Raw genomic sequence first — 20,324 nt, 5'->3', positions numbered from 1 at the left:
TGCCCAGGATGTCAATGTTTATTCTTGCCATCTCCTGTTTGACCACATCCAGCTTACCAAGGTTCATAGATCTTACATTCCAGGTTCCTATGCAGTATTTTTCTTTGCAGCATCGGACTTTCCTTTCACTTCCAGGCGCATTCGCAGCTGAGCGTCCTTTCGGCTTTGGCCCAACCACTTCATTAGCTCTGGAGCTACTCTTACTTGTCCTCTGCTCTTCCTCAGTAGCATGTTGGACACCTTCCGACCTGAGGGGCTCATCTTCTAGCATCATATCTTTTAGCCTTTTGTTTCTGTCCACGGAATCTTCTTGGAAAATATACTGCAGTGGCTTGCCATTTCCTGCTCCAGGTGGATCGTGTTTAGTCAGAACTCTCCACTATGACCTGTCCATCTTGGGTATTCCTGAACAGCATAGCCCATAGCTTCTCTGAATTACTCAAGCCCCTTCGCCACGACAAAGCAGCAATCTATGAAGAAGGTTCCGGGGTTATCTCCTGGGAATTTGGAAAACTTAAACAAAAAGGTAAGAAAATACCAGAGTATTTTCATCACCCTATCTGGATAGGTAAGTTTTAAGTATGTACCATGTATCAGAAATGACTTGTCTTTCTCTCAGTTAACATTTTCAAATGTTACTTACAATTTAAAGTACAATTCTAGCACAGGGTATATGAAATCCATGATGATTTTGTTGGTTCTGCAGTAGATTGGTTAACTATCTAATCTCATGGCTTTTCCATGGATTTAACCCAATGCCTTCCCACATACTGTATGAACTCAGAAGCATCCCACTGTAAGAGAATTGTGGCCTTTGGTACTAAATTGATCTCTTTTGCAGCACTAAAGATTGGAACCAGCTACCCAGATGTTCTTCCTCCTCCAAACATAGCCCATCTCAGGAACAGAATTTTGGCTACACTTTTTGATCATTTTCAGCATTTTTAAAGAGTTGTACAGATATTTAAGCTATTATCCTTAGCTTAATTTTATTGGCAAATGATTACAATGGCTCCCATTGTTTTATGTATTTAATGCTCTTCTGTGGGTTGTGCATCACCTTGGGTGTTCTTCAAGCTTTTAATTTTTATATTGCCATGAACCACATACATTATTCATGCTTTTAAAATGAATGCCAGAACAGATGAAAACATGGCATAGCGTGGAAAACAACTATGCAAAGGTAACACAACAAAAAGCCCACACAGAAAATGGTGGAAAATAACTTTCTTGGAGTCGTATCCTTGTACAGTACAAGGTGTCTTTGCCTTTTCAGAAGTAGGGCAACCATCAACTCTGATTGTATCTGGTGTTCCCAGTGGGATACGCCTCTAACTTTAACTTCCCTATAATAAAGTAAAACACCAGAGTCCTGCAATTCGGTCAGTGTAGCAAGCAGGCCAACTTAATCATTCAATCTGGTATTATTTTAATCTGACATGCCTCTTAACATGCATCCTGTAGATTCATCTGAAAAGCCGGGTCCCTGCCCCTTCCATAGGATTTTGCTTTGCTCTAGCACATTGTTTATGCAACAAGTTAATTTTGTTGAAAAATAATGCCCCTGAGTCAATGGTAACGGAAACATGAATTGCACAAGTGCAGCAATAAAACCTTTCAAATAGGAAATCTTCAACAGGAAGTAAAATTAGGCTGCAGGGTCTATCCCGATGAAAACCTTTCCCTCCCTCTTTTTTCTCATATACTCTCTTTCCCATCCTTGCATGTGTGACTGGGAAGTAATGAATTGCAGGAACTAGAACACACACAAAACCGAGCCCTTCCCCCTGTGGTGATATATGCCTCAGTGTGTACGTGTGCGTGTGTGAGCGCGTGTTTTCGTGTTTTCTCTCGATTACCTGGCAGGCAACAAAGAAAAAGGTTGAGTGTGCGCGCGCGTCTGCGTGTAAGAGAGAGAGGCAATAGAAAGAAGAGAGAGAAAAGGACAGATCTTTATGTATGAGATAACAGAGGAGCCTCCAGTGACCTGTTCGCTCGCCCTCCGCTACCGCCGCCCCCCTCCGCCGCCGCCGCCGCCGCCGCCGCTTTTCCTGCTTCATGCGGTAGAACAACGTCGAAGAAAGAGGGCAGTCGCGGACAGCCCATCTCCCTTCCAAGCTGCCGCGGAGTGCCAGACGGTGGCCACGGGAAATGTGAACCGGCGAACTAGCAATGAACGGCTTGGGACCAGGAAGGAGCTCAACCGCCTCGCGGATCGAGATGCCGGTAGGTCCTTTTAAGTTGCTCCTTCCAGCGGCAGCCGGCCAGCCAGCCTGCCAGCCCGCTTGAGCATCAACGTGGCAGGCAAACAAGAGAGCCAGACGACAGACAGACCTTCCGCACCCATGCCGTTTCAGACGTCTTTAGCTTCTCGGCCAGTTTTTGAGATACCTCTCTGTCGTCTCCCTCTCTCTGTGTGTGGCGTGTGTGTGTGTGTGTGCACGCGCAGGGACACCAGGATCCTGACACACTTCCCCTTCATTCACGCATGTGAAGTTCTCCGAGTAGCAGTTGCCTGTCGCCCCTTTCATCTTCCACCCACCCTCCAACCTGCCCTCCCCATTCCCGGCTTGCTGTCCTTCAGGGGAGAGAGAGATTGGAGGGAGGGGGAGCCATTGGAAATCTGCCTTGCGCTAGGGAGAGAAGCCCACCACCACCATCACCGCCGCCCCGGGATTTGACAGGCATTCAAAGCCATTCAAGAAAAATGGAGAGGAGAAGCTGCTGCACAGGGCAGTCGCCGCAGGTATGTATTTCTGTATTTTCGGAGACTGGCGGGAGGCGAGATAAAGCTAGTTAAAAGCAGGCGTGTGTGTGTGTGTGTGTGTGTGTGTGTGTGTGTGTGTGTGTGTGTGTTACAAAATTAAAGCAGCGGGTGCCGGAAGTATTGGGGGCAAATGGCTTTCTGGCGCGTCAAAATCTCTGTTCCACCGAAGCAAGGAATGCGTTGGGTAGTGTCGGACGCTGTCCAGGGTCCTGAAAGCCACTTCCCAGCCCATGCAACAGGGAGCCTAGGCAGCTTCTCTTCCGCGAAGCATCCCTCTTTCAATCAGCAATTATCTCCAACGAGCGGCCGATCGGTTTCTAAATCGCATTAAACTACTTAAACTCTAGCCGCTTGGCTTGTCACCTCTCCTGCCCAAAGTCTGCATGAAAACCAAGCTGTGCCAGTAAAAGCACATCAGGACTTTGCCTGCGGTTGCCTTAGTAACTAATATGTATTTCCTACAGCTAGCATAGTTATGTTTGTTGTAAAACTACAGCCTTTCCTTTCAACCACCCCACATAACAGAAAAGAACCAGCCCTCACCCCCGCCCCATGAATCTAGCAGGAAAGGCTGCATCTTGCTTGGGTTTTTTTCAAACAACTGTCTTGACCTTTAAACGACATTTTCCCTTTCCCATGATTTTGTCCTCTCTTTTTCATTATGTTTAAAACTAGTGTAGCCTTCAAGTACTTGACAGGACCGTTTAGATTTATAGACATATGTAGATGTTGACACAGACACAGACATAGACATAGATGAATAATTAAAACACCTATGGAAGTTCTGAAACTTATAACAGTTGCCATACCCAATATGTGATTGCAGGTGATATCAATTTACCTTGGTCATAAAAGATGCACAGGAAGGTGGTTGGGCATGTCCCACAGAGATCTCTTCATCAACGTATTCAGATTTATATATTGCATATACTCATGCATGCAGTGAATGCACCATTGTATTACATTTTATATCTAAAATGTTTCTGTATACAGTGTGACCATATCAGTGGGTGTAGTGCTGTGACATTCCCCTTTCGCCTCTCTTTCCTTGAAATTAGTATCTGAGAGTGACCTACTACCTGGAGCCAATTGATTTAGTGTCTACTAATATTCTAGGCATGTGGGAAAAGATGCTTATAAAGAACGTGACCTTTTATGGAGCTGTGCTGTGACACACTTTTAGCTGACTGATGCGTTCCATTCTTTCCTCTTCTGTCAACAGGCTAAAATTTGCTTCTAGAATGACTCCTCTTGCCCCTTCAGGCTATTTGCTTTAAGACCACATTGTAATTTGATTGGGAGGCCCTTGCAAAGTGAATCGGTAAAAGGAGTTCCATTGCCTTCTTCATGTTCTTAACAATGTGCAGACAAGAAGAGCCCTTGAAACTGGTCACCTGGATCTGGATGGCTTCCTGCAACAAAATGATTGGGGTGCTGCTGGTCTTCTTCCCTGCTATCCTCCTTGAGATGGACTTCCTCCCCAAGAATGCAGGCAGGAAGGTGTTGATCACAGGAGCTTCTGCTCAAAGATCAGTAGCCAGAATGGATGGTGATGTCATTATAGGAGCACTTTTTTCAGTCCATCACCAACCCCCAGCTGAGAAAGTACCTGAGAGAAAATGTGGGGAGATCCGAGAGCAATATGGCATCCAGAGGGTTGAAGCAATGTTTCACACATTGGATAAAATTAATTCAGACCCAGTCCTGTTGCCCAATATCACTTTAGGCAGTGAAATCAGAGATTCTTGCTGGCACTCCTCTGTGGCCTTGGAACAAAGTATTGAATTCATAAGAGACTCCTTGATCTCTGTCCGAGATGAGAAAGATGCTCTTGGACGCTGCCTGCCTGACCCTTTATTTCACCACCAGGTCAGGGCCAGGAAACCCATTGCTGGTGTTATTGGACCTGGTTCCAGTTCTGTGGCTATACAAGTTCAAAATCTGCTTCAACTCTTCGATATCCCCCAGATTGCTTATTCAGCAACCAGTATTGATTTGAGTGACAAAACTTTGTACAAGTATTTCCTGAGAGTAGTCCCATCTGACATTCTACAAGCCAGAGCCATGCTTGACATTGTCAAACGTTACAACTGGACGTATGTCTCTGCCGTGCATACAGAAGGTGGGTGTAAAAAAAATACATTCCTTAGTATTAATTGCATCTGTAGAACTTTTCATGTGCCAAACATTTTCTGACTTGATCTAACTAAATCAAAGATATAGAAAATGGTGTCCCCCCTTTTCGAAAACTTAGACTAAGGAACAGTGACCTGATAGCAAAGTCCGTAACTTGGCGTGTAAGGAACTTAAGTCTCCAAAGTTCAAGTCCAAACTGTTCTAGATGAATACAGTATTTATAGTCTTTATTCCTTAGTTTTTCTAACATTTTCTGACCATGGATAGCATTCCACAAACTTATCAAAGGTGTGGTGAGATAAAAGATTTATAGATGCTCTGTCTCCTTTTCTTAATTCCAGCTTTCAGATCATTAATAGTTTCTGCCTTTTTTAATTGTAGAGGAATTCCAAGGCTATACTGCAATTTTGCTGCCTTGAAGAACTTTTTTGGAGATATTAATCTCTATATCAGGGAGACAAGTTAGTGTTTTATTAGCAACCTACTCTTCTCACAGATACTAAAGCAAAACTAAATTATACTTCATAAAGACTATGTATACACAGTAATGTGTTTGTTTCTTGTATTAGTCTTGTATTAGCTAACAGTTCTTTTCAATCTGTGTTCTTGAGGTGGAACTATTGAGTACAGAAGCCAATGATTTTGGTTTACACTTGTAAAAAAGAAACATACAGAAATGTCTGTGACATATCTGGTGCTAGTACATTTTGTGTAAATCAACCTGGCTCTCCCTCCCTCACAGAGACTAAATAAATCCAACTTCAAGCAGTCTTTCGCTTCTAATTAAATAGGTAGCAGATGTGAAAATGTACAGGCAAGGTTAATAATGGCATAGACAAATCATTCCCTAAGAAAAAGTGCCAGTTCAGTAATGAAGTTTATAGATTTTCGATGAGGCAAGTCCTGCCGTCTTGCTTTGAGAGATGGGGTGGTGGGTAAACGCCTCTGCTCCTAAAGTCAATTTCATTTTTGCTTTAATGGAGACCAAAGATATGGTATATTTCTATATATGTGCGTGTGGATCAACACTGACCCCAAAGAAATCTGTTCTTTGGAGATGGCACTGGGCTACAGACCCAAGCACCAACAATATTATCAGTTTGGGAGAATGGATTTCTGTAAGCAAAGAGATCTGTTATTATACAAATACACAGAAGGACTAATGTTACAATATGGTAATGCTACTTTCTAGTGCTGCAAGCAAGACATTTAATCCATTTTAAAAACATACTGAAGGAACTGTACTTTCTGAGGGATGTGCTTTAGAAAACACAAGCTTTAATTTGCAGTTGGATCTCAATGAACAAGATACAAAATAATTCAAGGTATCTATGAGGGGAAATGTTTTTGTTGTGAAATTTGGTCAATATGATGATCATTGTCTCTTTACATGCAAAATTGTACTGGACATGCAACATGCAATTTAGATTTCCTTTTATATTATTTCCTTTCATAAGATATACAGTGTCCTTTTTCATAATGAATAGTCTTGGTGTCTCCCCTCCCTTTTTTTTCAATTTTGTGTCCAAATTGCAGCTGGATAAAATAATTTATAAATATAGGATGGTTTCATAAGTTTTCCATGGCAGTCATGAAGATGGAGTTAGCCTTTTTAAATGTGGGAGATTTTGTTTCTCTTAGATGTGAGAACAGGGAAAAAATGGTAGTGCAGTTCATTTTGTGTTAACTCAGTCATAAAAGCAACAGCCTGCTCCAATTGTTGCACCCTCCTGACCTTGAATCGCAAAACTGTTTGTAAATCTAGACAGATCTTTTGACAAGTGAAGGGAACAACTATTCTTAATTTATGACATATATTGCTGTCCTCTAAAAGTAAATAGGCTAACACGGTCATACTGAAATATGTATTTAACAAGTTGTATATGCTTTGTATGTATTGTAATATATTATAGTATGGGTATCTTTTACTAGACACTCCACATGATATTAGAAAAAAAATCTTCCTCTTTTTAAGTGAAAACATTCCTTACTTAACAAGAACTCCTTTATAAATACTCCCCCTCCACTTTGAGATGTTTTAAGAAGATTGTTCCCACTTCAGAACAGGTTTGCTTCTCACTTTGAATCATCACAGTTCACAGGTAAGAACACTATATAATATTGTGTTTACATATAATAGATTTTGAAAATACCTTGTATAGTTTGATATTATTCATGTTTACATGACAGTAAGGCTGGATTGGGACTGGAGACCAGGGTTCAAATCCCTTCTTAGCCATGGAAACTTACTGGGGGTGAGTTTAACCACTCCTTAAATACCTCACGTACCTTGAAAGCCCCATTAGAGTCACTATAAGTCAGTTTCAACTTGACAAGACGTAACTGACTAGGGTCATTATGCTCAGTGAGATATCTACATGCTTGCCTAGGACTGCAGCTTTGCTTTAAAAACAAATAATATATAGCCGGATTTCTACTCTCCAAGCTTTTGAAAAGGATGATGACACAACTTTGAGCAAAGTATAAGAGATCTAAAGATTCAAATAGGTACTGTTTTTTAAAAGAGAAAGAGAAGGGTGAAGAGGAGCAAATCTGGACGTGTCTTAATAATAATTACCTGTTGTCAACTTATGGTGACCATTTCCAGGTTTTTCTAGGTATACAGTGCTCAAAAGGGTTTTACCATTGCCCTTTTCTGGTGCTGCTCTAGGATCATGAAGCTTGCCGAGGTCATATCTAGAACAGATTTATCCCTCTTTCATTTGAAAGCATATTTACAGTATGTTCTTACTTTTGTTGTTTAGTCATTATGTCCAACTCTTCGTGACCCCATGGATGAGAGCACGCCAGGCCCTCCTGTCTTCCACTGTCTCCCAGAGTTCTTACTACAAGCATCTTTTTAAAAAATCCATGAGAACAATAATGGATATACTCTTATTTCTCCATAATTTTGTTCTGGAGACAGCCTATTGGACAGGTGGCAATGAAGGGCCATTACTTTGCCACCCTCAGCACATTAGCCCACCTAAATGTGGAAGGTGGCTAGTCTGAAGGCTGAGTCTATGAAACTGCTTTTAGCTTTTTTTTTTTTTAAAGGGAGATCCCAATGACACGTTTTCTACAACTCATTTTCTTTTACCTTGCCTGAATATATTATATATATTATTATTTTTATGCATACACCATTCTTCTGTCCAAAGACATCCATGTAAATAACATAGAATTCACAGCTCTTTTGTACTTATCTCTTCAGGGGGAAAAACCCTTGGTCTCATGTTGATGCATTTGAGGGATGTAGCCATTATGAGTATTTATATGTCGCATTTTATTAGAACAAGTCCCATCAATAGGAATGGCATTTTTGCAGGTGGAATGGCTGGGCAGAAATACATCTGAGTATGCATCTCGACTCAGGAGGAATAAGTATTTTATTGACTTATTTATTTTTATTTATAATTCAGATAAATAAAAATAAATAAGTCAATAAAGTACTGATTCCTTCTGAGTCGAGATGCATATTCAGATGTATTTCTGCCCAGCCATTCCACCTGCAAAAATACCATTCCTATTGATGGGACATTGGCTTTCCCCCCCAAATTGAGGCTCAAGGCAACTCATAAGAAGATGAGCTAAAAAGGTGCCACTAAAAAGAACAAATAATTGTATATTAAATTATATTTGCACAAATCGTGATATTAAAACCCAGTGGTCCAAAATCCCATCCATTAAAAAAATGAGAATACTTACCCATTAAAAGCCCCTTCCACAGGAATCAGTTAATAACTAAAAGCTCACATGAATAAAAATGTACTTGCACACCCGTAGAAGGGCAGTGGGAAAGGGGCCTGTGCAGGCTGCCACAAAAAGGAGATTCCCAACCTGGGGGCAACTACCAAGAAGGCACTCTGTTGAATATCGTTGGTTTCCCCAATGCTCCCATTGGTGGTCCCTATTTCAGCGGGGCTAGAAATATGAACACAACACCTACACTGTCCAGGATGGCTCCCGTTTGCAAAGATGAAACGTCATATAAATAATGTGATAGACGCTTCCATGGGGATTTATGTCCCATGCAAGAAAATGGTCTAAAAAGGAAGCTAATTGGTCAAGTTGAATATCCTTGAATATTCTTAGGGCATTGGCAGTTGAAATGGTTGCTTTTGAAGTTGTGGTTGACCTTTGGTCACTGTTATCATATTATTATTGTTGTTGTTCTTTAAATGCCTCTTATTGAAATTGCCTTGTCCGAAGAGGTGGTATAATATGATCTCTCCAGAACATCATGATTAGAGTATAGTTATTATGGCCTTTTGAGATGGGGTGACATTTTTAATGGTGAACTAGAACCAGCCTCAGTCTAACAAAAGAAAAAGATTTTTGGCTTGAGGCTGAGGGTGATGCTGCTATGAACTGAATTCCTCAATCAGTATATATTTCAGCTGGCAATTTGGTGCTGCTGCACAAATCAGACCTCTGGCATGTGGATGAACCTTCAGTAAACCGTTTGTGTTTTTTTAATGTCCTGACTTAAGTCAACGTTATCTTCTTTTCCACACTGATGGCTAATTCTGACACTGAGGGATAGAACCTATTTTGCTTAAGGGATCTGTTTAGTAGTTGAATGGAAAAGGTTGGAGACAAACATTTAAATGCCTTAAATTCAATAAAAGAAAAAAAGGAATATGGAATAAATACCTCACCCATTTTGGAACAGGGAAGCGTTATCTTTTAATTAGCTCTTCATTACATCCACATGTGAGAATTCTCCACAGAACAGCTACCCTTCTTCTTTTGGAAAACCACTGCATAAAGTTCTCTTTTTGAATAGGAGTCTCAGTTAAAGTCCATGCCATATTTTTGTGACAGTGCATGTGAGTGTGTGATGATGACAAAAATACCTCAGCCCCCTGCCATTTAAACTGGCATATTTATATGGTCATGATTTAGAGGGCAAAGGTAATGAAGTTGGTAGACATGGGTAATCTATCAGAAGCACATTTTTTTTCAAAATCCTTTTAATGTTTCCTATCAGTAAATGTTCAACAACATTTGGTATGAATGGAATGGAAAGCGTCCATGGAAAGCGTCTGCATCTGTATGTGAAGTCTGATTATATTCCTTTCCACATGCCCCACGAAAATTGTACAATTGCACTGAAAACGTCAGTCTGCACCCAAAGAGGCAAATAAGGTTATAGAGTCATAATAAATCACAAACAACTTCTTTTGTCAGGTTATCATGTGGCTCTGTCCTGTAGCTGCACATCAGGGAGTGCATTATTCCTGAAGGAAGCAACAGCCAAGTAACAAAGCCATACATCTGTCTGTGCGAATGCCTGTCACCAGGCATCTTCCCTCCAAGGCATTTTAATTTATAATCGTTGCTGTATTGTAAAGAAACATCTTGAGACTGTGCTGTTGTGTGCCTCCTCTCCATTCTGGGGTTGAATCACAAACCTACCTTCATTTTGTCTTAAAATATATCTGGTCAGTGAATCAAATTTCAGTTAGACTTCCCATTGCCTAAGTTGTTTCACCGAGGCCACCCTTTTACTCCTGTGAAGAAAGAGAGGTGTATTTGGCAGGCATTCAAATTAGTACACATCTCTCCTTTGCAACCTGATTAATGAAAGGGAAGGACAAATATGTCATTTTTTCACTTCATTTCTTCAGGAGCTTGTGATTTCAAGAAAAAAAAAGACTGCATGGACATTTGTAAAAGTTTTCATGCACCTGTCTCTTAATATAACCATTTTTATGTGCAGTTTTGCCTCATATATCCATTTTTGCAGGTAGTCTCAACTGATTCAGTGTATATTTGTATTCTGTTTTTACCTAGACATGTTTTTCTGTATCTGTGTTTCCCTAACATACACGTTTTTTATTTATTTCTAATTAGAGAATTGTACTTCAAAAGGTGGAGAAGTGAAAATGCTGAAGCATAAATGTGTTTCACACTACTTTGTGTCTTGGGAACTGTGAATTAGTAGGGTAGTATTAAAATGTAAACCATATCAATTTTTCACCTAACCTCACCAGACATCATGTTTAACAGATGGATGCTTAGAAGGCCTGGGCTAGCAGATGAAAGCAAGCAGATATTTGAGGGGGGGTTGCTCTAACAGATGTGGATCTCTCATGGGATCTAAAAGAAAAAGTTATGACCTACTGTTTGGTACAGATAGCCTGTAATTAGGAGAAGGAGTGTCTCGAGTGCTGAGAACATCCCACTGTCACAGCAGGAGTCTTTCATACCTCCCATAGTTTCCAAGTTTACCAGCTTATTTCCTTTTGTGATTGGTCCCAGAAAGGTAAGCCTAGGCTTTGTGGCAAATATGATTGCTCAGCCTGGAAGATCTGCCATAATCATGTCTCTGGAACACTAACAGATTCCACCCATTAACAATGGGCTATCTGTAATGTATAGATTGATCCTTGGAAAGGTAAAATGTCAGACGAGGGTGGAAGGTATGCCAAGGTGCTGGCTGAAGGTGGCAGGATCAAATGAATCTTTAAGAACTCTCTCACCCTAGAATTTAGATGATCCTCTTGCAATGAATAATGTCAATGTCAGAAGTCACTGGGATGGCAGATTTACTGCTCTTGCATTGGAAGTACTCACAGGATGACTTTAGAAATTAGGAGCATTTGTGTCACCTCTACAGACAAACTCACCATTCATGCTAAAGCAAAAAACTCAGCCTCTCCCTGTTCCACCAATGTCTCCACATGTGAAAATAGCTCCTGATAACACAGGGGACAATATCAGAAAAGGGTTGCACTTGACTGAATGTAGGACATTTCACATAAGCAGGAACATCTCCACTACAGATGCACATCTAGATGCTCCAGTGTGTTACAATTGCATCCACAGAGCTAATAACTGAATGCTCCTAGTGAGATTTTACAATCAGTGTCTGGTATATTGACATTGGTTAGATAGTACAGAAAATTAGATCTGCTTGCAATATCACAAAAACGACTGTAGGAAGAAGTGCTCTTAAGATATTTTCCCCTTATATTTCATGATGTCATTTAAAACATGACCTTTGGTCTTGTTAATTGGCGTATCACAGTCCACCACCACTGCCAATATTTCACTGACTTTTACGGAGAAAAGGGATACAAAATTGTGTCAATAATCAGAACTGTTGACTAGTTTTAGAGCTACTTATCTAAACAGTTGTTTCTTCTTAGTCTTGTGTGGTTTCTAATGACTATGTATCAGATGTATAGAAACCACTATTCTTGACTGAGATTTTAGAACTATTACCAAAGTGTTAAAGTACCCAACATGCCAGACCTATGTGCTTCAACAGTAGTTCTCCACCACATGTGAAGGAAGGACTACAATTCCAGCTTATATTTATAACCCATGCTGTAATGGCGAAAGGGACCACAAGTTTGAAGACAGACATTTTTTGATAACCCAGGACAAAACATCACCTACCACCTCTCTCACACTTCCCTGTTCTATATGAGCTTAAAAGCACCTTCACAATCACTGGGGAGTGAGTAAGTTGATTTTCCTAGTAACAATGTACTGCTGTTAGTTATCCCTTTTATAATGCAAAATGTTCTGGGGTTGCTTGGTTATAAATAGGCAATTAAAACCCATTTGATTTACAAAATACCTGTTCCTGATGGAAAGGAAAACTTCAGGAATTGAACTGATAGTATGAGTCAACTGCCTGAATTTTTGACTTACTTCAGAGGTATTGCTATAGGGTCTATCATCAGTATGGACTTAACCATTACACCAAATTGTAGTTGTCAGTTTTGAATTTAGCATGTGCAAACAACTTCCTCTGAGCTATAACATGTTTTTGCCCACTTTCTTCTGTGACATCACCATCATCATTTAAAAAAAATGGTTATCTAAATGCATCATTGAACACCAAGTGCGGTATAGTAGATAAAATAATGGACTACAACTCAGAAGACCTACAGTAGGTTCAAATCCCTTTCACTTACCTTGAAAGCCATATTAAGATTGCTATAAGTCAGTTCTGACTTGATGACACATAACACACACAAATTCATCCTTCTTTTGAACTCATTAGAGGAATAGTGTCATAATGTTCATTGTGGGCAATGATTTCCTGCGGAAACTGTCAGTGTGACTTTTCACCGTGTGAGTTCTGTGTTGAGCAGTCTCGACCTGAAGGAAATAAGATACATCTTCACATGTGGGGCTTTGTACTAATTTGAGGGCTTGTCCAGAGAGGGGAAATTTGGAGTGTTGTGGTTTGCACTTGAAAGGTTCTTATCCTCAGTGTGATCTATTTTATCTCTCACTTGAGTGATCCTTCCTTTCACACTGGAGATGTTTATTCTCCCATGAGAAGGGTCCACATAGGTCTTTGGATCACTGATTTACACATGAGCAAGGTTTACCTGGTTTACTTATGAGTAAGTTCATCCAGTTTACTTGTGAGTAAGGACGCAACAGCAACCAAGGATGGCAGCAGTATGAAGAGAAAATGTTGAGGTCAGGGTTGTGGAGACAAAAAGCAAGTAACCGCCTCTTTTCCCAAACTCTCTCCTCACCTGGGGCTCTGCTGACTTGTGGGAACAGAGCCCAGGGAGTCAATGAGCCCCCCCCCTGCGTTTTCTCATGGCTATCATTCAGAAGTCATGGTGATTGTCTTTTTTTCTTGTTGTTGAATAAAGTAAGTGACATATTGAAATAGCAATGCATCAACATAACATGGTATTAGAACTGCGTTGTGTCATTTAGGGAAATATTTAAAAAATAAGATGAAAATAGAGGAGGGTTCTAATTCATCCTCCATTTTAATGTCACAACCCACCTAATATCTCACAGGGTTGTTAGCTTGGATAACACTGCCCACAGCTCCATTTGGGTGCAAACTAGCCACCTACACATGCTACACAAAGGGACAAATAGAAGTGCACTGAATTGTACCCCAAAAACCCCAGAACCCCTAGCAATGTGCCAGAAAGGAATGGGACAGCTCTCAAAAAGGGTAGGATGGGTTGATCTATGAAGAAACATGTTTGGACAATGTAATTTGGTTTGAACCAAACCGTACCGCGATCCAAATACTGACTGGATAGACCCTCAGATAGTCTTACCTTCTCTGGTCAAAATATACAGAAAGCTGCAAAGAAACTTGCATACATAATCAAATACATGACAAGAACTATACACAATTTTTACTCTAGCTGTGGAAATTAGAGATTGTGTGCTTTATAAAGTGCCACTAGCGGTTGCCATGCTCAACTATTTTAGTTTCCAGTATAGTTCCCATTGGTATGGGAGAAAACATTGAGTTTTATATTATCCCAAAGGCTTACCCCATTAAATGTAAAATACTACAGTACTGTATGTATTTCTTTTACGCATAAAAGCAGTGTTTCCCTATGGAAATCAGTGCCTGAGTACAAAGGATGCTGATAATCTGTACATTTGCCAATTTGTACATGACACATTGCAGAATTGTCATAGGCAAGCATTTTGCTGTATGGAATATATACATTTGTAAATTTAGTCCAGAAATGGTTATCTTTACTAGTTGGTGGTGTTTTCAAAGTGTTGTGACTCGTACTACTCTCAGTTTGCCTCCCTGTTTTCTTTTAACACCCTGCATTTTTCTTCGCAACAAATCTAAGCCTCCCAAACAGTTCCACTATAGAGCTTGACATCATTTTTAATTAAACGTTGACACTGCAGAATCTCTCTTCATTGCTCTGTGATAGTTCTCCTTGGTCTGTAGATCCATCTGCATAGTAGTGATTCAGAAGAAAATAATATCTATCCATAAATTAATGCATTAAAGAAAAATATGGAATGTGGCTAAGTGTATGCATGATCTCATTTCCAAAGGAAATATATCCTTCTGGCACCGCTGTGTGAGCTTGACATTTCGGGATGCTGAGAAATGTGCTTTTTAATTATATTACCCTCTCTTGTGCAGTGGGACAGAAATGATCTTTAAATCAGCCTTGTACTACTGTGACCAGCCAACCTAAACACAGTTCACCATCCATGCATTGCGGATCGCCAGAGGGCTGGTAATCCTCACTTCCAGGCAGACGGAGAAAAGGGACATTGCTTGTGCTCTGATGGGTCAAATTCCATGCTTGATGGATACCCTTAGCTTGATGGGAGATGGGTTGTGTGGGCCTCCTTTTGACCCTCATGCGACATAAAAGAGGCCTGTATGTCTACTAAGGAACAAAAACTTTATTCTCCTGGAATGCTGGCTGGCTGTCTATATACCATTATCACCAAAAAGGAGGAGAAAAGACATTATTTGCATAATATGAATCTGTTACTTTATATGTACAGAATTTTATAAATTAAAAGGAATTATTATGCATCTCACTCAAGGGGTGGCCCATGTGCCATTTGTCCAGGTGCTCACAGTGGATGGACAACTTCAGGTCCCTGATCTTCCTCCTTAGGGTTCTTTGTCCTTAAACCAGTGTTGGATTGGACAGTCCATCAAATGGGGGGGGCAGTCTTCTCTAAATGGGACATGTGACCACCCTAGTGGAATGCCATTTCATTTCTAAGCATACTTAACAAAAGGACTATGACCCATTTATCCATATGAGAATTAGAACAATCTTCTATCCCAGATAAAGAGTGAGGATTGACTCTGCTAAGTCCCTCTTGCACTGAGGTGGCATCACTGTTGTGGCAGCAGCCACACTGGTGAAAAGTGTTGAGGGACTGAGTAAAGGAGAGGCTGAACTTAGGAGGAACTCTGTGCTTCGAATTCTGACTCAGTCTACAGTTCATCACAATAGCCTATAGGATTCAGCCATGAAACTACCAGCTCCTGTGGCCATGTGGCACTGTGTGCATTTAAGTACACAAGCCACAAGTAGGTAAAGTGTACTTTGCACTAACATCAAAGCCTGGTCACAACAAAACGAACAGAGGCCACTTGCTTATGCTTGTCTCCTCAGTATCTCCACAGGTCCCTCCTTCAAGACTACATATTTGATTCCAACCCCTGGTATTCCAACTCCAGTGCAGCAACTGGGTCTGCAGAGACAAGGCAGAGGTAGGATGAGTGAGTGGGTTTCCCAAACATCCTTGTTCCCTCTACATGTGCGTCTCGAGTGATGCAGAGAAAAGAAACCCCCATAGCAAAACTGAGCTGCCCATGTTCTCCTACCTGGTTCAACTAGCCGTGGGTATGTCAGGCAAATACAGTATGGATGTTTCAGGAAATGGGCCTTTGTTGATCACAAATCCGAGGCTGCAAGGAAGCTTCCACCACACAGCAGTGAAGGCTGAGGGGAAGACACGTATCTTGGCTGCTCACTCCTGGGAACAGCTAGCCAAATACAACTTGTTCTGACCGGCAGGCTCAAAGCCAGGGCACACGAAGCGAGACACGCAGTGAACGGAGATTGCACGTCAACGTGTTCCACTACATAGGAGTGGTGAGTACTGTTGTTAGCGATTTACCATTTCCAGCGAATCACTTCCCTTTGGGAATATCAGGGGGAGGAGATGGCTGGGACACAAAGAGCAGATAAGAATGTAGTTGATGCAACCTATTCTTCAAAAACTCATCCTATGAATGTTCAGTCCCAGGTAATGTCTGTTCCAGCCATTAACTTTACTCACCATTCTCTTAATCTCTGCAGAGAGGCAACTGGGGAGCCTTCTGGTATTTACAAAAGCAAGAATGATTCCTACTCCCACCCCACCCAGAGAATCAACAATGTCTGTAACAGAAAGAGGAATGAATTAGAAATCACCAGTTCCCCTGGCAATGTCAGCTTTGTCTTTTTGCCTTTATGGAATGTGTGTGTGTGTGTGTGTGTGTGTGTGTGTGTGTGTGTGTGTGTGTGTGAGAGAGAGAGAGAGAGAGAGAGAGAGAGAGAGAGAGAGAGAGAGAGAGAGAGAGAAAGAGACTAATGCAGCAGTATCCACTCATTGTGCAGTGAAGGGGACTGCTGATCTTTACCCTACTGTTTTTGTCCTGTAGTAGTGACAAGCAGAGGGGCCCTGACAGGTCAGAATAGTTGGCAACTCTTCTTCTCTGGTTTAGTGATAGAATTGACTCTTTCACTGAAGTTCCATAAACATTGTGCCATTTCAAAAAGTGATGGTTGTTCTTATGAGGAACCTCTTCTTTGATGGGCAACAACCAACAGTTGTCTTAAGAAGAGGGCACAGCCTAGGAATGGCGGGGGCGGGGGGAATGACCTTTTTAAAATCACATCCCAGCTGGAGATCTATATCATGCCAATGCTCTTGGCACTTTGAGCACAAAGAAGGTATAAGGGGAAGACCCCACCATTTCAACAATGGGCTGATTCCCCTCTTGGTCCTTCTGAAGTACTAAGTAAGTCAAGCCGAAGTATTCGTGGTGTGGGCAGAGGTGATTTGGCTGGTATAGTCAACTACTGGTGAAAAATCAGCAAGCTCTAACAAACTAATAAACAAGGGCATAGTGCCTGGTCATCTTTACCGTATATTCTTCAGGAACATTACTTAAGACATTCCACGAAACTTATTCATTCCATGGAACTTTACTCATTTTTAATATATATAGTAATAGACCATTGTCTGTATCACCATTAGCTCCTGGTCTTATTCTGGCAGAAAGAATAGAGTTTCTCTATTTTCTGCTTCTGATTGTACACTCTGATTTTTCTGTATTGCCCATTCAGTGACGCTCCCACATACCATTTTCTTCTCACTTGCCTGAAGCAAGGATTTGCAATAAATAAATTGTTGATGTCACAGAATTCTATGAGTTACTGTCCTGATTCATTTCTGATTCCTAAGCCAAATTCTCCCTTGCTGTTTGGTTTTGCTTTATTTCCTACATTTGCATTCTAATCACTATATCAGCACATCCTGTTTTGGTAGTCAGTTTCTTCCTGGATACTTACCTAAACTCTTTCTGTTTCTTCTTCTTCTTCTTCTGCACTTGTAGTTAGAGTATCACTTGAATAAGAATTATATTGATTGGCTTTCCATGAAGTCTGTGACCAACCCCACCCCACCCCAAGTTGGAGAAACAGGTTCTTTTATTGAGCCAGGGAACTTTTAAATTGGCCAACAGAGTCATTAACTTAAAAAATATAACTCTGGGTACTAGGGAGTTGATTTCACTCCTTCAGTCCTTGGGACACTACCCTTGTATACTTGTTTACTGGAAGGTGTGGAGCCCTGCCTCTAGCAGGTTGAAGACACCTCTTGGTTGAGCCAGGCATTGCGTCCTGCAGCAGAGGTGCTGGAAGCACACTGTCAAGTCACCCTGCAGGCGAGTGTCAAAGCCTCTCTTCCCCGACACTCCCCCTAAGTCCCCACTCGCAGCCACTGACCTGTAGGTATGGTAATCCTTTTGGGTGGTTTATCCAAAGGACATGTATACTTGGCTGGCATCTCCCACATAGCAGGGCAGAGGCCAGGGAAGACCTTCATGGGACTCAGCAGAAGGGTGGCCATGGGCCTTCTTCAATCGTCCCATTTGCCCCTAATGTTTCTTCTGCTGGTGGTGAGCCTGCCACCAGTTCTTGACCCTCCAAGCCTCTTGGAATCTTGCCTGGTCCCAATGGACTTGAGCAGCCCCCTCTGGTGGCAACAGCTGGTTTCTGGATCACAACTGCAGACTCTACAAGTTATTACAATAAGGGATGAGACTTTTGGAATTCTAGGACCTGATGTTCCAGCAGTCACCTAGAATCTCCCAGGCAGAATGTCTGGGACTGGGAGAGGAGAAACCAAAAGGCAAAATACATGTTTTTCTACTCCCATCATCTGCCTCATTTCATTTTTATCAGCTGGGAAGAAGAAGGGAACACCCCCTCAGTCCCATGGTTTCCTAGGAGTCACCTCAGTCCCTCAGAGAGCCTAATCAGTGGCTAGATTAAGATAGAATAGAGGGCAGAAATACAACTGTCTTAAATTAATAAGTAAATAAGTAAAAAGATCCTTTATCTCTCAAAATATAATAAAGTTGGAACCCTAACATTATTTACCAGGAGGTCAAGCTGCAATCCTATATCCACTTGATACGCACTTGAGCTCAGTTTATCTGGAGCAGTCTGTCTGAGAAGCATGCATGTCACTGGGCTGTAAATGTATAAGACGGGTAGAGTCAACGGATGAATTAAAGTGAACTAAACCCAGACTAGAGTCTACAGCTATGAGCGGAATGTTAAGTTGCCAGTACCTAGACAAGAGGCATCCACCATCCCCAACAACATTCTTTTTCTGCTCTCCAGAAGGGCTCAGAGATATATGCCTGAGTTGCTTATGCTCCATTACGATGACTCAACTCCAAAGAACATGTTTCTGCTAACAGAGAAGTCAGACACATATTCTTCTCCAAAAACACTGTACGTGGGATTCAATCTATGTGTTAATTAGCACTGTGTAAAAGTGTTAAAGTGTTTAAACTATGAAATAAGATTTTGACAAACCCCTGAAGGTTTTTGTAAGATGTGGTTTGCATTTTTTTAGAAATTGAACTACTGCACATCTATCTACTTGTTGCAAATCTCTTTTAAATTTTTGCATAGAGAAGGTTGGGCCCCCCTCTCCAGCAAGAGAACAACCATGGGGGGGGGGGAGAAGAGTTTTTTATGTATGTAACTCTGTTTGATAAAGTGTATTCTGTGTGTTTGTGTATGTCTTATAGGTGGCCTGAGCAAAGATTAAGCACTAATAAAAGCTCCCAGCATATATGGAGACTGGAGGACATGTTTGGAGATAAAAGAAAAGAAGGACTTAGCTGTCGAGCAGGAGGCAAAAAGGCAGGCCACAAAACTCCTCCAGCCTAGCACACTCCAGGTGTTTTAGACTACAGTTCCTATTATCCCTGATCACTGTTCACAGTGGCTGGGCTGATGGAGGTAGGACTTCAAAATATCTGGAAGGCATCAGATTGGGGAAGGCTGGTTTAGGCAATGCCACGTTATGCCACTAAATGTGAGGAAGTCATGGAAGCACATTGTGGATAGTTTTATGAAGGAAAAGCACATTGTGGATAGTTTTATGAAGGAAAACATGGGCAATGAAATAAACTATGAGAAAGGAAACATTGTCTTTGTAGCCTTCTTCTTAAACTTCAAGAACCAGTCTCTTATTCTGGGGGTGCTCTGGGATGGTGCGGTCTATGTAAAAAAAAAAAAAAGCTTTTAAATTTGTGAGGAATCAGGTTTTTATTTTTTGTTTTTTGTTTTTTTTGGTGCTGGGAGCACCCCACTAAAAATGTAAAGATGGCTGCCCCTGCCACAAATGAACAGCTGAGGTACTGCGAGGTCCCTTTATCACAGCAGTATTCTTTTTGCATGTGCTCAGTGAAAGTCTTCAGGTCTACTAATGATTGATTTGCAAACACTTAGAAGACCAAATGAATTTGCCAGACACTTGAGATGAATGTTTCAAGCAATCCCCTGATGTTTCCATATGTGCATGTAATAAATACAGCAAAGTGCAGGACGGGAGGAGGATAGTC

At 41.2% G+C, this 20,324-nt stretch overlaps 1 protein-coding gene across 4 annotated transcripts in view; it reads left to right on the top strand.

Annotated features, from left to right (window-relative positions):
- The first annotated feature begins 2,057 nt into the window (after positions 1–2,057).
- GRM1 (glutamate metabotropic receptor 1) overlaps positions 2,058–20,324 on the top strand; it is a 247,624-nt gene continuing 229,357 nt past the window's right edge. For 2 of the 4 annotated variants that reach the window (XM_020810718.3, XM_072995650.2), the window contains exons 1-2: positions 2,169–2,746; positions 3,990–4,889. In XM_020810718.3, coding sequence (XP_020666377.3) covers positions 4,115–4,889 — 775 coding nt within the window. In that variant the 5' untranslated portion in view covers positions 2,169–2,746; positions 3,990–4,114. Of the gene's footprint in view, positions 2,747–3,989; positions 4,890–20,324 lie in introns of all 4 variants that reach the window. The other 2 variants (XM_020810631.3, XM_078383274.1) reach the window with 2 other exon arrangements.

This window comes from Pogona vitticeps, chromosome 1, assembly GCF_051106095.1.
Source record: "Pogona vitticeps strain Pit_001003342236 chromosome 1, PviZW2.1, whole genome shotgun sequence".
Taxonomy (NCBI): Eukaryota; Metazoa; Chordata; class Lepidosauria; order Squamata; family Agamidae; genus Pogona; species Pogona vitticeps.
This window is presented reverse-complemented; position numbering and strand designations above follow the sequence as displayed.